This window comes from Odocoileus virginianus, chromosome 8 (genome assembly GCF_023699985.2).
Source record: "Odocoileus virginianus isolate 20LAN1187 ecotype Illinois chromosome 8, Ovbor_1.2, whole genome shotgun sequence".
Lineage (NCBI taxonomy): Eukaryota > Metazoa > Chordata > Mammalia > Artiodactyla > Cervidae > Odocoileus > Odocoileus virginianus.
Genome location: NC_069681.1, coordinates 79,707,629 through 79,727,493, shown reverse-complemented (window position 1 = coordinate 79,727,493; position 19,865 = coordinate 79,707,629). Strand labels below are relative to the sequence as shown.

At 34.3% G+C, this 19,865-nt stretch overlaps 1 protein-coding gene across 7 annotated transcripts in view; it reads right to left on the bottom strand.

Annotated features, from left to right (window-relative positions):
- Positions 1-19,865, bottom strand: part of NBEA (neurobeachin) — a 642,892-nt gene that overhangs the window by 546,709 nt on the left and 76,318 nt on the right. For all 7 annotated transcript variants that reach the window (XM_070471793.1, XM_070471794.1, XM_070471796.1 and 4 more), the window contains exons 2-4: positions 6,337-6,568; positions 2,873-2,973; positions 2,537-2,632 (exon numbers count right to left, since the gene is read on the bottom strand). In XM_070471793.1, the coding sequence (XP_070327894.1) occupies positions 2,537-2,632; positions 2,873-2,973; positions 6,337-6,568 (429 nt within the window). The remainder of the gene's footprint in view (positions 1-2,536; positions 2,633-2,872; positions 2,974-6,336; positions 6,569-19,865) is intronic.

Genomic DNA, 19,865 nt, shown 5'->3' with positions numbered 1-19,865 from the left:
TTACACTGTGATAAAATATATTTTTTCCTAGGAATGCAAAGGTGATTTAACACTGAAATATCAGTCAGTGTAATTTACCACATTAATAAGATTAAGAAGAAAAATTATATGATCATTTCAATAAAATCAGAAAAAGCATTTTACAAAATTCAACACTGACATTAATATACTGATGGTGAAAAAAAATGCCCAGCAAATACGAATAGAAGTGAATTTCCTCAACCTGATAAAGGACATTATCTTAAAATGTAATGCTAATAGCATATGTAATAGTGAAATATTTAATGCTTTCCCTAAGACTAAGTCAAAACTGTTACGATTACTAACTGTAGGTCCTAGCCAGTGTAATAAAGTACAAAATGCAATTAAAAGGTATCTACATCTACTAAAACTTGCTAGGACAAGTAAGTGAGTTTAGTAAGGTCTCATGATGTAAGGTCAACAATAATAAAATTTTGCATTTTTATATATTAACATAAAACAATATGGAATATTTCTGAATGAATTTAACCCAAAATGTTTAATACTTTGCATGCTAAAAGCTACAAAACACTGAAAAATCAAAAGAAAATGAAACAAAGGGAGAAATATATTGTGTTTCATGAGTTGGAATATTCAGAATTAGATCCACAGAAAAATGGCCAGTTTTCAAGAAAGGTATCAACACAATCCAAAGTGAAAAGAACTGTTGCTTCAACAAATGGTTATGAAATAACCAATAGTCACATGTTAAAACAAACAAAACTTAACCTCCAATCTTCCTTCACACCATATTTTAAAAATTCACACAAAAGGGATCTTAGTGTGATCCTAACATAAGACCTAAACATAAGAGCTAATATAACCAACTTTCAGTAGAATATGTAAGAGAACAAAACTCTATAACCTTGGTTTATACCAATTCTTAGACTACAAAAAGCATATGCCATTAAAGAAAGAAAATTTTAATTGAACTTCATCAAAATTAAAATCCTTTGCAGTTCAAGAAATATTTGTTAAGAAAATAAAAAGACAAGCATCAGATTGGGAGAAAATATTTGACAAATGCATTTCCTAATTAATTTATATCCCAAATATATAGTGAACTCTTGAAATAACAAGACAAACAATCACATTTTTTAAAGTGAACAGAAGACTTGAACACAAACATCACAAAAGATTTAAGAATGGCCAATAAACACAAGAAAAATGCTCAGTATCAGCCATAAGGGCAACACAAAATTAAAACTACATTGAGTTACGTTTACACTAGCATTTACAAGTCTCAAATTTAAAAGACAGCACTGAATTGAACTGAACTGAATGTCCAGGATGCAGATCAACTGTGATTTTCATATACTGCTTATGAGAATGCAAAATTTTTCACTACAGAAAGCAATTTTCTTGTTTATGATGAAACAAAATACACACTTAATGAGAAACCCAGCAATCCCACTCTTAGGTATTTACTCAAGAGATAAGAAAACATACCTGCAGAAGATCTACATTCAAGACCTAATAGTTTTACTTATAATAACCAAAAACTGAAAACCCAAAAGTCCATCAACTAGTGAATAGTAAACTGTAGTATATATCCATAAAATGTAATACTACTCAGAATATAAGGAATAGAATAAACTCCTGATAATCTATTACAAAATGGATAATCTCAAAAGCATTAAGCTAAGTAAAAGAAAGCTGACAGAAAAAGACTTAGATACTATTTGATTTGATTTATATGAAATTTTTTAAAAAGTAAAATTATATAAACACAAAATAAATAAAAGGCTGCAAAGGAGAGGACCAGGGAGAGGGAAATGGCTTCAAAGAGACAAGGAAATTTTGGTGAATGATGGAATTGTTCTAAATCATGACTGTGGTGACAGTGAAGGGATTATTCAAAACTCATCAAACTGTACTTTTTATTTTTTAATTTTTTTTATTTTTTCTCCCCCCTCCAACCTCCCTCTCTACCCACTCCCTCTGGGTCTTCCCAGTGCACCAGGCCCGAGCACTTGTCTCATGCATCCCACCTGGGCTGGTGATCTGTTTCACCCTAGATAATATACATGTTTTGATGCTGTTCTCTCGAAACATCCCACCCTCGCCTTCTCCCACAGAGTCCAAAAGTCTGTTCTGTACATTTGTGTCTCTTTTTCTGTTTTGCATATAGGGTTATCATTACCATCTTTCTAAATTCCATATATATGTGTTAGTACACTGTAATGTTCTTTATCTGTCTGGCTTAATTCTCTCTGTATAATGGGCTCCAGTTTCATCCATCTCATTAGAACTGATTCAAATGAATTCTTTTTAATGGCTGAGTAATATTCCATGTGTATATGTACCACAGCTTTCTTATTCATTCATCTGCTGATGGGCAGCTAGGTTGCTTCCATGTCCTGGCTATTATGAGCACTGTTTATAATAGCCAGGACATGGAAGCACTGTTTATAATAGCCAAACTCTACTTTTTAAATTGCTGAATTTGACTGTGGGTAAATTATGCCATAATAGAACTGACTTAAATAAAAACAAACAAGTATTTAAAACTTACCGCAGCACTACAACCAGGGAAATTGAAAAAAGTATCAGGACCATGTCTTTGTGGCATCTGATTAAGAACGGATAATAATTTTACTGCATGCCTTGGCTAAGGAAACAAAAAAAAGGAATGTCATTGTACAAATTTAACAAAAATATCTAATATATCACCTTAACCATCAGACTGTTTTCTAGCTAGAGAGAAAATTATTTTTAAATCATTTACTGAACTATTTAAGAGGAGCAATTTTATTACCAATTCAAGTTTATAGCTCTTTAGAGACAAATTGTTGAACATTAAGTATTAATGCAATGATATTGAATACTTTTCCCTTTGACCACAGCTTACCCAGATTCCACTTTCTCCTCGAAGCATGCTGAACAAAAGCTTCAATTCCTTGACAGTGATGCTGTAGCTGGCAAGAACCCCCAACATATCAACTAGAAGATCTTCAAAGGAAAATAAAGTTATTCTGAACTCTAGTCATGAGCTGTCATCTGTCAAGGTAATACACTTTTAGAAAGAGCAAAAGTTATCTCGTCATTTCTACATATATATTGGTATCCATTATAGCCAATAACCTCATGAATAGCCATTCAAATTAACAATTATTAATCATCATATAAGAAAAGAATACTTTAAAGACCTTTTTGTTCCCATCAGAATTATGATTTCAATTAAGTTCTCTTTGAAAGTCATAAAAAATGGATTTTATAAATTCCCAGAATACACATACATACACATAAATCTGCTATATGCAGGGAAAGACAGGCAAAAATATGCAAAGGTACAATGATTTAACATTGTAAATTTGTTATTTTCAAATGAAAACTGATGTTTGACCACATATTGATTTAGAATTATCTACTCTTAAAAAAATATATTCTTGAAATATCCCCTAGCCCATCAGCAACAATTCTGAGTACTCACTCCTTGCCTGGCATCATTCCAAGTGGTTTACAAAGATTAACTTCACAAATCCCTGTAACAAGCTTAAGTATTATCATTAACCTCTTCTAAAAATGAGGAAGTGAGGCACAGGTAACTTAATTCCATTGCCAAAGCACACACTCTAGTAAGTGGTACAGTTAAAATTCAAACCTAGGCAGTATGTCTTCAGAGCTCTGATTTTTACCCACTAGTCTCTAAATGGAAGTACCATTTCAACCCCTGACTAGTGATATCCATTATGACAATGTATTTATGTGCATACAAGAGACATACCAACTCACTAGATAAGAAAAAAATATATATTTAATCTCTTGTCTCTGATTACTTTCTCATCTCTAGACATTGTGAGTCACAGTACCTCTATGAGTCATTCTTTGCAAGAAATTAAACATTTAAATATACATCTCAATTTCTAAAGCACTTACTAAGAATTCAGATACTATACAAGTTATAATAAATACACATAAACATTATAAGAAGCTTATCATCAATTAATAGTTTAGGTTAGGATAAACTGAAATAATTAGCTATTGATATATACATTATTTAATATCACAGATTAATAGCTGAACTTTGAGACTTTAAAAATATTTATTATGTATTTCAAAATAAAAACATAATATGGTTAAGTCATCAATAAATTGACTTACTCATAACACCACTGTAAGTAAGCAATCTCTATGATAAAACTGTACTGTGGATATGCCATTTTAAAGAGACATTTTTAATGAAAGATCATTCATTATTCAAATTATAAAAATGTCCAAAGTTACTATATATTAGCCAGGTGATCTATTTCTAAGAAAAAATTCTAGATAAAAACCAAGCACTTTAAAACCTCAAGTTAATATTAAGCATTTTTAAGCAACTAGCTGAAATGGCAAAATCATCAAAGATTTCTTTCAAGCATGTCTACACATACTACAGTAAAAGAACTGTATTTCCAAACCTTTATCTCATCTCCTATATATGTCAAAAAAGAAGATCTACTAAATTTGCATTTACTTACATAATTATTAAAATTTCTTATTATACAGATAACATAAACAAGCACTTCAATTTTTAATTTCACTATAACAACTCTTCTTTTCTCATACAAGATTTTTAAAGGAGAAAAAATACTATGAAAATATACTATCAATTTACAATAGATGTTTAAACACCTTCTAGAGATACTTTCAACATTATTAAATGAAAAGAATCTCTTTTAATGTAGCATGCTACAAAACACTCAGAATGAAAACTTAGTAGGGTTTTGGTAGTTACTGGGGCTTCAGTAGTATGTTATCTAGATTTAAATTTCTCTACTGAAAAGTAAAGTACTGTAAATTTTTCTAACACTTTTTTAATGTTTAAATAACAAAAAGTGAAAATTTTGTTATCCATATTATTAACAAGAATAAGGGATAAGTAAACTAAGAGGTTTATATAACAGAAAATGTGAAGATATGAGTTTCTTGGTAATATCAAGCTTACTATCACCTTACTTCAGTACTCATCAGTTATGTATAGTATGTTCAGAATTGTGGCTCACTTTCTAAAGTGTACTCTATAAAGTGCACTTTATTTACAAAAAAGAAAGAAAGAAAAAGGAAAGACTTTTAAGGGTTTAAACCCAGATACGAGGATTTAAAGATCAAATGATGTTCTATACAACATGTGTACATGTAAGTTTATACAAATAAATTCCTGCTAATGTTAAAATTTAGAGAAAGGGTACCATATCTCCATCAAAAATATCTTTTAATTTTGATTCTAATATTTCAAGTTAACCATCAGTAAGCAAGAGAATGCTAAATCATTCTAAATAGAGATAAATGCCACCTTGAAAGCAATTACAAAAATTTAATATATTCTATAAGAAAAATGAAATTGTGAAATATTGTTTAAATTTTAAAAAGCACTGATCTTTATTCTTCATTCCTTCTTTCCTGTTTAATATTTTATTCTACTGATATTAAAACTAATTATGCATAAAGCAAAACATTACAGAGGATTTTCTGCTGTTTGAATTATTTTTAAAGATCAGATATGATCAGATATTGTGAGGAATTATACTAGTACTTTTAGAATTATGAAACCTTTTCATGTCAGAAGAAAGTTAGGCTAAAGACTCATGGCTTAAGAGAATCAACATCATAAACTCCTTATTTTCTGGGAATAGCTGGTGTTCTGGGACCATCTTTCAAAATATTTTTACTTAAGTGCATCTAACCACTGAGGGAAATGGATCTGCAGGTGAGTAAAGGACTGATGATGAAGAATTACACATATCAAAATTATTATTTCAAATAACACATAACAACACAAAATTATTAAACTTTTATCTTGAAATGTCACGCAAATTGTATACTCTAAGCCACAATGTCTGCATTTAATACAAAAATTCCTCCAAAAAATATCAAAGTAAGATTGACATTTCCAAAAATTATAGCATGCTTGTCCTAAGGCCTTTAGCACTTCCTGTTTCATATGTCAGGCTAAAGAAGATGGAGGTCAGAGAACTTTTAATAAAGTACCAATTTTAAAGAAATGTAATATGTATGTAGTATTTTGATTATGTAAAAGCTTAAGTTCTACATAGAAAGGCACCGTTCATTTTTCTGATAGATCTCAGAGCACTTATTCCACATTACTCAGATTTTCTAAAACCTGGAAAACCAAAATAGTAATTATATCTGTCTAATACAGAAATCATCTTTCATTCTTCAGGTTTTCCCTTAATATAAAAGGCACATTTCCAATACATCTTGACTTATCTATTTTAAAACAAAGTAGCTTCAACAAACCTATATTAAACTAAAGAATAAGAGAAGTATATGAACATTTAAATTATACTTTCCTATCAGATAATCCCATACCTGCTATCATGTCATCTACAGCACTCATTTTCAGCAATACTTGCTCAATGAGCCCAACTTCTGTACTAGTCTGTAAATTCCGAACACTTTTTCGCAGGATGGCTGTAAACATGCTCCATATTTCTGCTTGACATGTGACATCACAGTGTTCCAAAAGCTCTGTCATGCACGTTATGCTTTCAGCATCTTGGATAATAAAGTTCATCTCCAAGTCAAATTCTCCACCAACCAGCTGAAAAGAAACAGAAAAAATCACTATGATAATATGAGAGGTTATATATACAACAAAACAAATGTTTAGCTAGCAAGAAAATATTAAGAGTCTAAAAAATTTCAAGTCTTCTAGTAAAAAACTAATTTTGATTTTAAAAAAAGTCACTACAGATAAGTGAAAGGCACTGTAAGAAATAAAACTATCTAAGAGAACTTTTTTTTCTTTCAAATGGGAAAAGGCAATTTCAAATCTAGAAGACTAGACCAAAGTAGAACAGATGACTAAGAGGTAAGTTCCGGGACAAATATTAAAAAGACATTGACTCTGAAAAGTGATAAATACTAGAAGATGCAGATCACTAAAGATGAATGTCAAGGCATGGAAATTCATTTTCTTTTATATTACTAGACTGACAAAAAAGATTTAACAAGAAAAGAATAACTGGGTCTAATCTCCATGTATAGAATATGAAGAAATAAGAAACTATATTAGCAAACTTATACTAAATGTTGAAAGAATTAATGGTACAATTGTTTAAAAGAGAAATACCTAATATCCAGTGGTACTTAAAAAAAAACAAAACATGTAAACTGGGAAAGAAGGCAACGTATTTGACTTGTGACATTATGCCAAGTGAGTCATAAGTACTGCGGTCCCTCCTATATGCGACTTTAAATACCGTGACAGACAAATACACATGGAATAAAAGATATGATGATCCTCTTAATTCTATACTGGTCAAATCACACATGAATTAGTTTACTAAGTAATCAGTACCATTTTTAAGGAAAAACATTAACAACTTGGGTATCTTTTTGATCTAGAGAATGGGAAATTTAGGCTGAAGATAATAGGCCTATACAAAATATGTGACAAATGTGAAGTCATTCATTCCCTTATTCAATAGATATTTTATTTATTAAAAACTAGAACTTCCTGTTCTAAGAAATAGAAATATATCTGTGGACACAAAAAGCCCATGCACTAACAGTGCTAAATTCTAGAAATAAAAATGTCTATTTGTATTTATATATATTCTATTTTATTCCAAAAAAGGTTGAAGTTGGCTTACAAATTATATAAAGTATAAAAGAAGACATAAATAGTGAGTAGCTGAGAAAGAGGAAGTAAAGGAAGATAAGATTAAGGACTAAAGATTAGACTCAAGAAGCGGAATTAATTTTCCATCCATGAAAGGTGTTCATTAATACAGACGGATGCGCACATAATATAATATAGATGGGAAAATAACTGCAATAATAACAACACTACCTAACCTTATTTAACTTATATGAAGAGTACACGATGAGAAATGCTGGACTGGATGAAGCACAAGCTGGAATCAAGACTGTTGGGAGAAATATCAATAACCTCAGATATGCCAATGACATCACCCTTATGCCAGAAAGCAAAGAACTAAAGAGCCTCTTGATGAAAGTGAAAGAGGAGAATGAAAAAGCTGACTTAAAACTCAACATTCAAAAAATGAAGATTATGGCATCCATTCCCATCACTTCATGGCAAATAGATGGGAAAACAGTGAAAACAGTGGCTGACTTTATTTTCTTCGGCTCCAAAATCACTGTAGATGGTGACTGCAGCCATGAAATTAAAAGATGCTTGCTCCTTGGAAGAAAAGCTATAACCAACCTAGACAGCATATTAAAAAGCAGAGACATTACTTTGCCAACAAAAGTCTATCTAGTCATGTACTGTATAGATGTGAAAGTTGGACCATAAAGAAAGCTGAGGATGGGAGAATTGAAGCTTTTGAACTGTGGTGCTGGAGAAGACTCTTGAGAGTCCCTTGGACTGCAAGGAGATCCAACCAGTCCATCCTAAAGGAAATCAGTCCTGAATATTCATTGGAAGGACTGATGCTGAAGCTGATAGGCCATCTGATGTGAAGAATTGACTCATTGGAAAAGACCCTGATTCTGGGAAAGACTGAAGGCAGGAGGAGAAGGGGACGACAGAGGATGAGATGGTTGGATGGCATCACTGACTCGATGGACAGGAATGTGAGTAAGCTCCAGGAGTTGGTGATGGACAGGGAAGTCTGGCATGCTGCAGTTCAGGGGGTCGCAAAGAGTCAGACATGACTGAGCGACTGAGCTGAACTGAATTTCATAATGCCATTTAGTACTATTCTCAGTGCTTGACAAAGAACCCTATTATTATCTTCACTTTATAGGTAAGGAATCACAGGTACAGAAAGTTCAAGCAACATCCAAAAATTTCACAAGACTAGTAGATAGAGAACCCAGGATCAAAATCCACTGTCTTTCTTTACAAAACTTCATAAAAGCAACAAAACCTCATTTAACAATAGCTTAAAAGTCTTCTAAAATGTAAGAGTTTTAAAAAAGTATTCTTAAATTGTGAAATATTATACTCTGTATATATATTTTCTTTGTAACAGCTCCAAAATTCAATTTTATAAGAGACTATAACCCTTATGCTGACTTCTGATCTTTTACTGAACTAAATATTTTCTCTGGTTAAACCTTGGTTTTACTTCTATATGGCAAACAATTTCAACTCCTTCTACTATTTCTGGTTAATTAATAAAAATAGCTATGAGGAAGGTTAAGAGATTGGCTCTGAATTCAGATTTCCTGTATGCTGATTTTTGCTGTACCACTCACTTGCTATGTGACCTTTAATGATGCTACATCTCTAAGCCTCAGTCAATTCATCTACAATATGGGAATAAAAGTTCCTAGCTAATAAGCTGCTGTGAAGATTAAATAAATCAAGTAGCTGGGTTATAAGCACTCAGTAACAAAGTCAGGAGCATTCAATCAAGGAGCTAAAATTAGATATAACTTGTTCTCTAACCCCAACTTTGAGCTAAAAAAAGTAGCCATTTGATCACACACATCTAAAGTACAATGAAACAGCCAGTATAACCTTTATGTTTCTGGTAAATGATAAATTATTATGGACTGTGTACTCCCCTAGATATTACTTGTCAATCTAGCAAAACCAACTCAAGCAACATTTTTAACTATGCCATCTTCAAACCAAGAACTGCTTACTTATTCATATTTATATATCCGACTGACTTGGGTCACTACTGTCAACTTGTAAACTTATGATTAGTAACTCAGAAGAGGTTCTCTAGAAGCAAACCATATAGAGAAATAAAGTAGGTTGAAAAAGAATGATGTGGACAGTAGGAAAGGAAAAGGGCAAATATAAGGAAGAAACAATTGAGAAGATGCAGGAATAAAGTCATCTTGTCTACAGCTTTCATTAAAAACTGTTAAAATGAAAAAAAAAAAAAAAAAAGAATGATGTGGACAACTTACTGACTGAACCAAAAAAAGTAGATTTCAAGGTTTAATTCTGTAAACCTCAGAATAAATCTGTGTAAGAATTAGCATACACTAAAATGGAAAAACATTGACAAATTCTTCAGACTGATCTCCTTAATTAGTTGTAAATGCTTAAATAGAATCTAGTATAATCAAGAAACATTATCAAATGTATAAGTAGCAGAAATGGGCTCAGTGGTAACAAAAACAGTCTGCTTTTAAAGGAATTAACAATTATAATGTTTAATTCTAACAATCAGGCTACTATGTGAAGCCTAAGTTTCCATCGATCACAGTTTAAAATAAATGTCTCTTTCTATACGTCATTTAATTACAAAAACAAAAACAAAACAGTTACATCTCATTGATTTCACTGCCAGAAACTGTAACAATATTTATTATATGTGTTATAACAGAATGGACCTATGTTTTCAGGTGGTCTTTCTTTTTTTTTTTTTTTCCATTTATTTTTATTAGTTGGAGGCTAATTACTTTACATCATTACAGTAGTTTTTGTCATACATTGAAATGAATTAGCCATGGATTTACATGTATTCCCCATCCCGGTCCCCCCTCCCACCTCCCTCTCCATCCGATCCCTCTGGGTCTTCCCAGTGCACCAGGCCCGAGCACTTGTCTCATGCACCCAACCTGGGCTGGTGATCTGTTTCACCCTAGATAATATACATGTTTCAATGCTGTTCTCTTGAAACATCCCACCCTCGCCTTCTCCCAGAGTCCACAAGTCTGTTCTATACATCTGAGTCTCTTTTTCTGTTTTGCATATAGGGTTATCGTTACCATATTTCTAAAGTCCATATATATGTGTTAGTATACTGTAATGGTCTTTATCTTTCTGGCTTACTTCGCTCTGTATAATGGGCTCCAGTTTCATCCATCTCATTAGAACTGATTCAAATGAATTCTTTTTAATGGCTGAGTAATATTCCATGGTGTATATGTACCACAGCTTCCTCATCCATTCATCTGCTGATGGGCATCTGGGTTGCTTCCATGTCCTGGCTATTATAAACAGTGCTGCGATGAACATTGGGGTGCACGTGTCTCTTTCAGATCTGGTTTCCTTGGTGTGTATGCCCAGAAGTGGGATTGCTGGGTCATATGGCAGTTCTATTTCCAGCTTTTTAAGAAATCTCCACACTGTTTTCCATAGCGGCTGTACTAATTTGCATTCCCACCAACAGTGTAAGAGGGTTCCCTTTTCTCCACACCCTCTCCAGCATTTATTGCTTCTGGACTTTTGGATAGCAGCCATCCTGACTGGCGTGTAATGGTACCTCATTGTGGTTTTGATTTGCATTTCTCTGATAATGAGTGATGTTGAGCATCTTTTCATGTGTTTGTAAGCCATCTGTATGTCTTCCTTGGAGAAACGTCTGTTGAGTTCTTTGGCCCATTTTTTGATTGGGTCATTTATTTTTCTGGAGTTGAGCTGGAGGAGTTGCTTGTATATTTTTGAGATTAATCCTTTGTCTGTTGCTTCGTTTGCTATTATTTTCTCCCAATCTGAGGGCTGTCTTTTCATTTTGCTTATAGTTTCCTTTGTTGTGCAAAAGCTTTTAAGTTTCATCAGGTGGTCTTTCTAACCCTATTAATTTTTAACACCTTAGTATTAAGGAGGTTAACTGCTTACAGAACTATCATTCCACGATTAGGAAGATATTTACTCTTCACTTGTAATGAAAAGTTCAGTATTTATCAAGGAAAGCATACAAGAAAAAGTAGAAAAAAAATCAGTCTTCATTATTTAAACAATTCTTTAACAACATTATGAGGAAAAGGCATAGTTGCCTTCAGAGAAGGAACCTAGAGATAAATGAGGGTAAGTAATATAACCAAAGTCACATATGAGTTAAGTGGCAGATCCAAAATTCTAATCTACACTAAAAAATGTAATGAAATGACTTGTTATGAAGTCAAGGGTGTAAACTTAAAAAATCGAGCTGGGACATGTCATAGTAACTCTATGAAAAAAATCAGTGCCTTAATAACAGTGTATGGGTAAAATGAGGAAAGACAAAATGATTTCTGTCAGTAAGAAATGAAACATTCAGAGATAGCAAATCACAGTAAAGAAAACTGAAGGCCCAGTTACAAGAAAATTGGCAATAAAAAAGAAAATAAAAATGAAAGAGAAAATAAATACAAATGATCTTTTTAAATTAACTAAATTGTATTTAGATAAAAGCATAAACATTATTGTATAAAAATTCAGAATATAAAATCCTGGCCTGGAAATGTACTATCTTCTGAAAGTTCTATAGTTTATAATTACTAGAGATTCAAGTATCTTTTATTTTTTAAGAATCGAGTTTTCAATATCTTTATTTTGAAATCTTAAGATTCATAAAGAATAGGATAAATCTTAGGATCATAAAGAATAATTCAGCTTACATTAATTAGATCAAATTGGATAATCATTAACCTGTTGGATTTCTTTGCAACTCTGTGGATAAACTCTAAGCTAGATAACATTGCTTCAGTTCAGTCACTCAGTCGTGTCCGACTCTTTGTGACACCATGAACCACAACACGCCAGGCCTCCCTGGCCATCACCAACTCCGGGAGTCTACCCACACTCATGTCCATTGAGTCAGTGGTGCCATTCAACCATCTCATTCTCTGCTGTCCCCTTCTCCTCTTGCCATCAATCTTTCCCAGCATCAGGGTCTTTTCAAATGAGTCAGCTCTTCACATCAGGTGGCCAAAGTATTGCAGTTTCAGCTTCAACATCAGTCCTTCCAATGAACACCCAGGACTGATCTCCTTTAGGATGGACTGGCTGGACCTCCTTGCAGTCCAAGGGACTCTCAAGAGTCTTCTCCAACACCATGGTTCGAAAGCATTGATTCTTCAGCGTTCAGCTTTCTTTATAGTCCAACTCTCACGTCCGTACATGACCACTGGAAAAACCACAGCCTTGACAAGACATGACTTTGTTGACAAAGCAATGTCTCTGCTTTTTAATATACTGTCTAGGTTGGTCATAACTTTCCTTCCAAAGAGTAAGCATCTTTTCATTTCATGGCTGCAATCACCATCTGCAGTGATTTTGGAGCCCAAAAAATAAAGTCAGCCACTGTTTCCACTGTTTCCCCATCTATTTGCCATGAAGTGATGGGACCAGATGCCATGATCTTAGTTTTCTGAATGTTGAGCTTTAAGCTAACTTTTTCACTCTCCTCTTTCACTTTCATCAAGACGCTCTTTAGTTCTTCACTTTCTGCCAGATATGCAATAACCTGCATATCTGAGGTTATTGATATTTCTCCCAGCAATCTTGATTCCAGCTTGTGTTTCCTCCAGCCCAGCATTTCTCATGATGTACTCTGCATGTAAGTTAAATAAACAGGGTGACAATATACACCCTTGATGTACTCCTTTTCCTATTTGGAACCAGTCTCTCGTTCCATGTCCAGTTCTAACTGTAGCTTCCTGACCTGCATATAGGTTTCTCAAAAGGCAGGTCAGGTGGTCTGGTATTTCCATCTCTTTCAGAATTTTCCACAGTTTATTGTGATCCACACAGTCAAAGGCTTTGGCATAGACAATAAAGAAGAAATAGATGTTTTTCTGGAACCCTCTTGCTTTTTCGATGATCCAACAGATGTTGGCAATTTGATCTCTGGTTCCTCTGCCTTTTCTAAAACCAGCTTGAACATCTGGAAGTTCATGGTTCACGTATTGCTGAAGCCTGGCTTGGAGAATTTTGAGCATTACTTTACTAGGGTGTGAGATGAGTGCAATTGTGCGGTAGTTTCGGCATTCTTTGGCATTGCCTTTCTTTGGGATTGGAATGAAAACTGACCTGTTCCAGTTCTGTTACTTATAAAGCCCAATTCAGCATCCCACATTCAGCTTCTACTTCCCAGTCCTTAGCTACTATCATAGAGAACATTTCTGCAATGTCATTTCTCATTTCATCTAAAACTCTTTTTTAAAAATTATTTATTTATTTGGCTTGTATCCGGTCTTAGTTGCAGTGCATGGGTGCTCCAGTTGTGGCAGGTGGGCTTAGCTGCCCCATTGCAAGTGAGATCTTAGTTCCCCAATCAGGGATTGAAAGAAACCCTGTCCCATGCATTACAAGGCAGATTCTTAAACACTGGACTACCAGGGAAGTCCTTTAAAACTCTTTATAATGTTATTCCTTATGCATGAGATAGGGCTCTCTCCCAACTTCTAATTTTAACTTCTATTAAGCCTCCAAATGACCAATCTAGACAGCATATTAAAAAGCAGAGACATTACTTTGCCAACAAAGGTCTGTCTAGTCAAAGCTATGGTTTTTCCAGTAGTCATGTACGGATGTGAATGTTGGAGTCAACCCTAAAGGAAATCAGTCCTGAATATTAATTGGAAGGACTGATGCTGAAACTGAAACTCCAATACTTTGGTCACCTGATGTGAAGAACTGACTCCTTAGAAAAGACCCTGATGCTGGGGAAAATTGAAGGCAGGAGGAGAAGGGGACGAAAGAGGATGAGACAGATGGTTGGATGGCATCACTGACTTGATGGACATGAGTTTGAGTAAGCTCCAGGAGTTGTTGATAGACAGGGAAGCCTGGCGTGCTGTGGTCCATGGGGTCGCAAAGAGTCGGACAAGACTGAGCGACTGAACTAAAATGAACTGAACTGAAGCCTCCAAATATCAGTTTAAATACCACTTAATCCAGAAAGTCCTCCTACTAACCACAAACAGAGCCCTTCCCTGAACTCTCATTACTACCTATCCATACCACCACCATCATTTCAGTATATCCCAGATGTTTACAAATTTCTTTCTAACCCTCACTTTACAGTAAGCTTTGTAAGGGTAAGGACTATTTCTTATCTATCAACCTTATCCGGATTACTGGCACACTGACAAACCTATGCAAATTATCCAATATTTAACATGGAATGAAAAGATGGCCAGGTGAGAGGAAGCAGGAAGGAAGTAGGCTGGCAGGAGGACTTCACAAATTCATGGTCCATCATCAGGTTGTAAGCCAAACTTTCTACTACCATAATCCACTTTTCTCTTTCGGCAATGAATTGCTCTTAATGCCATATAACTTTTAACATTCCAGAGAAGATCACAAAGCCAAAGAAAATGTTCCCTCATTCTTGTTTATACCCCTTGGTTGCCTTAATTTTCTTCTTTTATCACTTAGAAAATATGTAAAGTTTAGCAGGTAAAATTCGGGAGACATTATTGTCTAAGTAAGAGGCTAAGTAGTCTACACAGAATTTTTAGTTATTAAAATCAGGCTTAAATATATTCTCACTTCCAGATTCTATTTTCAAGTGAAATCAGTTATAACATCTTCCTCTGAAAAAGAATGTTGGAAATGATGTCACCAAAATGAGCAGAGTGGGCAGTTATGTCCTCCTTTAAAAAAGAGAGAGAGAAAGAAACAAACATACTAATGATCTGGAAAAACTGGTACATTAACTTCTGAAAATTTCTGAAATAAAGTAAAAAATGTACAACAACCAAAGGAAGTCTTGGTTAAAAAGAAGTTATTGTTTCATGGTGAAAAGCACTATCCCACCTTCAATCCTGCACAGCCCAGACTTCAATAGTCACCGACTCCAGCCTGCACCATGGTAAGGTACAGTTCCGAAGGGAGCACTAAGGACCTTATTCTCAAAGAACTATGAGTCTAAACCTGACTGGCAGCTCCCTCTAAGACAGACCCGAAGAATTCTCTTTGCGTCACCCAATTCATAATGTCCCAAGAGCTTGGACACTTTTGCTAAAAGCATTTAAAGTCACACATATTACCTGCAGCAGTCTGGAGCAAGACAACACTTGACACAAGCAATAGACAGATCTAGAAGCCTGGGATGGAAGATTCGGGGAAAGAAGGCAATTGTGGGTATAAGGTATATACTGGGTAATTCAGAAAGCTACATGTATGCCCAGAGCAGGTCACACATTCAGAAAAGGCTTACAAAGACTTTAAGACTTCATTTGTGGCTGACCTTTAGGTTCTACACTACATAGTAAAAGCTATGGCAGAGATGTAAACAGCCTAAGTATTGAAGAAATCTCTAGCACAGAGCAAAATATAAGGAAGATAATTATCTTTTTCTTAATAGCACTAACAACCCACAATATTAACTACAAACACGAAAGAGTAAGGAAAAGAATTCAATTTTCAGTTTCCACTCAACAATATTCAAAACGTCCAATTTTCAAAAAAAAATTATGAGACACACAAAGTAACAGGAAAGAATAGCCTATCAAAAGAAAAAAAAATAATTTTCTCTTCAAAATCTGAAAACTACTTTTAAATCACTGCAGATGGTGACTGCAGCCATGAAATTAAAACAGGCTTACTCCTTGGAAGGAAAGTTATGACCAACCTAGACAGTATATTAAAAAGCAGAGACATTACTTTGCCGACAAAGGTCCATCTAGTCAAGGCTATGATTTTTCCAGTGGTCATGTATGGATGTGAGAGTTGGACTATAAAGAAAGCTGAGCGCTGAAGAATTGATGCTTTTGAACTGTGGTGTTGGAGACGATTCTTGAGAGTCCCTTGGACTGCAAGGAGATCCAGCCAGTCCATCCTAAAGGAGATCAGTCCTGGGTGTTCATTGGAAGGACTGATGTTGAAGCTGAAACTGCAATACTTTGGCCACCTGATGTGAAGAGCTGACTCATTTGAAAAGACCCTGATGCTGGGAAAGATTGAAGGTGGGAGGAGAAGGGGACGACAGAGAATGAGATGGTTGGACAGCATCACCGACTCGACAGACGTGGGTTTGGGTGGACTCTGGGAGTTGGTGATGGACAGGGAGGCCTGGTGTGCTGCGGTTCATGGGGTCGCAAAGAGTCGGACACAACTGAGTGACTGAACTGAACTGAACTAATCCTCTGTTTTATCTTTCAGCTTATGTTTTGTTTTCTATTAGTATACAGATGTCTTCTACTCTTAGCCAGTCAAATTACTTTTAGAAATTATAAAGCTCTTGAATTAATGTTTTCTAAAGAACTGATCTTCAGTATAAAGCTATGCTCAGTCGCCTCAGTCACATTTACTCTTTGTGAGCCCATTGTCTGTAGCCCACCAGGCTCCTTCTGTCCATGAGATTTCCCGGTCAAGAACACTAAAGTGGGCTTCCATTTACTCCTGCAAGGGATCTTTCCAACCCAGGGATTGAACCTGCATCTCCTGCATTGGCAGGTGAATTATTTACCACTGAGCTACCTGGGATGCCCCATACATGTATGTAATTTTACAAAGAAACAAAAAAGTAAAAAACAAGATAATGAAGAAACACCATTTTGTGAACATGTTATGTCTTGTAATCAAAGACATATAGCTTCATTTATTCTCATAACTCTAAGATGAGAACCTTAAATAAGGAAACTGAGGTGAGCATAAGTTAAGTAAGCTTCCCAAGGTCCCTAAGCCAGTGTCAGCATCAGAATTCTCTTTTCAATATCATAAAGAATTAAGAAGTATATCATTACCAGACAGATCATCCACAAGACATAAATATGTATTTCCACCAGTCATCTACCCTTCCAGATATGGTGGTACACATTAACATGCATAATAAATGGCTTTTAGGAAAATGTTCAGTAAATAACAGAAAAGCAATTTATAATTTGGACTTGAACACAATAAAAATTAATGATCCTATACCCAACAAACCAAGGCAAGAAAAATAGAAAAAAAATTGTTTTTTCTTGTTTCTTTCCCACCAGGCCTCTCTACAAGTAATTTATATTGACGATCTTTCTGTGGTACAGAAATAACTATACCCAAGAGTACAACAATTGCTGCTACAAATACCATCCATAAAAACTCTAGGGAAGGGAGGAAAAAACAAAAGAATGACTATCACAGAGTAAGTGCCTTCTATAAAGTATATATTAAACAACATGCACTTTATTAAAAGCAGTACAACCATTTTTAATAATTTTTTATAATTGTTTTATAAGAATACACAAGCAAATATGATAAATACATTGAGCTAGTAGGAGCCACTTGATGTTTGAAGGAAAACTAAATCTGTTAACTGCCAAACTACAATACGCTTTTAAATTCTAATTCTCAGCCAAACACTGAAAACACTAATGTATTTCATAAATAAAAAACAAAGTAAAGACTTCTGCAGACAAATAAAAGCTGATAGAGTCTGGTGCCCACAGACTTTTACTATAAAAAAAATATTAAGGTAAGTTCTTTCGACAGAAAGAAAACAATACCAGACGGAAATTTGAAATGTCACAAAAAAACAGAAGAGAGCCAGAATTGTTAAGACTGTTGTTAAATACAAAAGACTTTCTTTTTTCTCATTTTGAAAACTCTTTAAAAGAAAACTATCTAAAGCAAAAAAATAATAACGCATTAAGGGATTTATAACACATGAAAGTAAAATCAATGACAGAAAGATTACAAATGACAAGAAAGCAGAAATGTAAGTACACGTTTAAAAGATATTCATACCCTATACTTGAAGCAGTATATTATTTGAAGGTACAGCTTGATAAGTTAAGAATGCATATTGTAAACTCTAGAGAAAACACTAAATGTGAAAAGAAAACAAATACTAGAACCTTAACAGCTACCCTCTTAAAGAAGACATGGATTTTTTTTTCCCCCCAATAAATACTATTGTACTATAAGATCCTCTTAATTTGTTGAATCCTTGAAAGCAGGTGCCCTGGATACAGAGGGCCAACTGTGTGACTTGAGCATCCTTAAATTTTGATATCCAGAATCAGTCCCTCATTATCAATCAACTTAATTTAATTGTTGGGCTTCTCTGCTGGTTCAGATGACAAAGAGTTCACCTTCAATGTGGGAGACCTGGGTTCAATCCCTGGGTTGGGAGAGCATGGCAACCCACTCCAGTATTCTTGCCTGGAGAATCCCATGGACAGAGGAGCATGGTGGGCTATAGTCCATGGGGTCGCAAAGAGTCAGACACAACTGAGTGATTAAGCACAATCTAATTGTTACAGAGGCAAATAAATCACTCTATCAAGCAACATATTTCAAACACACATCAAATATTCACCAGAATGAGAATATCCTGGGCTACAAATGAATTCTCAATAAAGTTTAAAATTTAGAACACAGTGGAATTAAATAAATCAATAAAAATACATTTTCATTTCTGCACAATCATTTCCTCAAATTTTAAAAAGAAGGAAAAATTCCAAACTCACTTTGTGGACCAACAATATCATGATAATAAAAACCATGCAGGAAGAACAACAAAAAACTATAGCGAAATAACCCTTATGAACATAGACACGCAAAAAACTTAACAAAACACAGCAAGTCAAATCCAGCTGCACATTTAAAAAAAAAAAAATCATGTCCTCGTACATTTTATCCCAGGAAAAGAAGTAGGTTTTACCAACGAAAAAATGAAATACTGTAATTCAATAGATTCACAGATAAAGAACAAAAGTCACATTATCATTACAGGAAAATCATTTGACAACATCCAAAAAAAACTTTTAGCAATAGGAGTATAAAGGAACTTAATTGATAAAAGGCATCTATGACACATCTATAGTAAACATCATGCTTAATGGTGAATGAATATGCACTTTTTAAGAAAAAGGCAAGATTTACTCTGCAAACACTTCTATTCAGCATTATACTGGATGCCCAAGCCAATGTAAAATGTTAAGAAAAATAGGTACATAAAAGGCATACAAATTGTAAAAGAAAAAATACATATACAAATCTTGTACCAGTCTCCATGAAAAATCCTAAGGAATCTATTCCAAAACTTTCAAATTAATAAAAATTTTACTAAATTCTCAAGATTTAAAATCAATATATGAAAAATCTTCAGTTTTTATATAGGAAGAGAATAATTAGAACAATAGATTAAATTCAAAAGGAACATCACCTGAAAAAGCATAAAGCAGGGGCTTCTCTTGTGGTCTAGTGGTTAGGAATCTGCCTTGCAATGCAAGGGACACTGGCTCGATCTCTGGTCTAGGAGGAT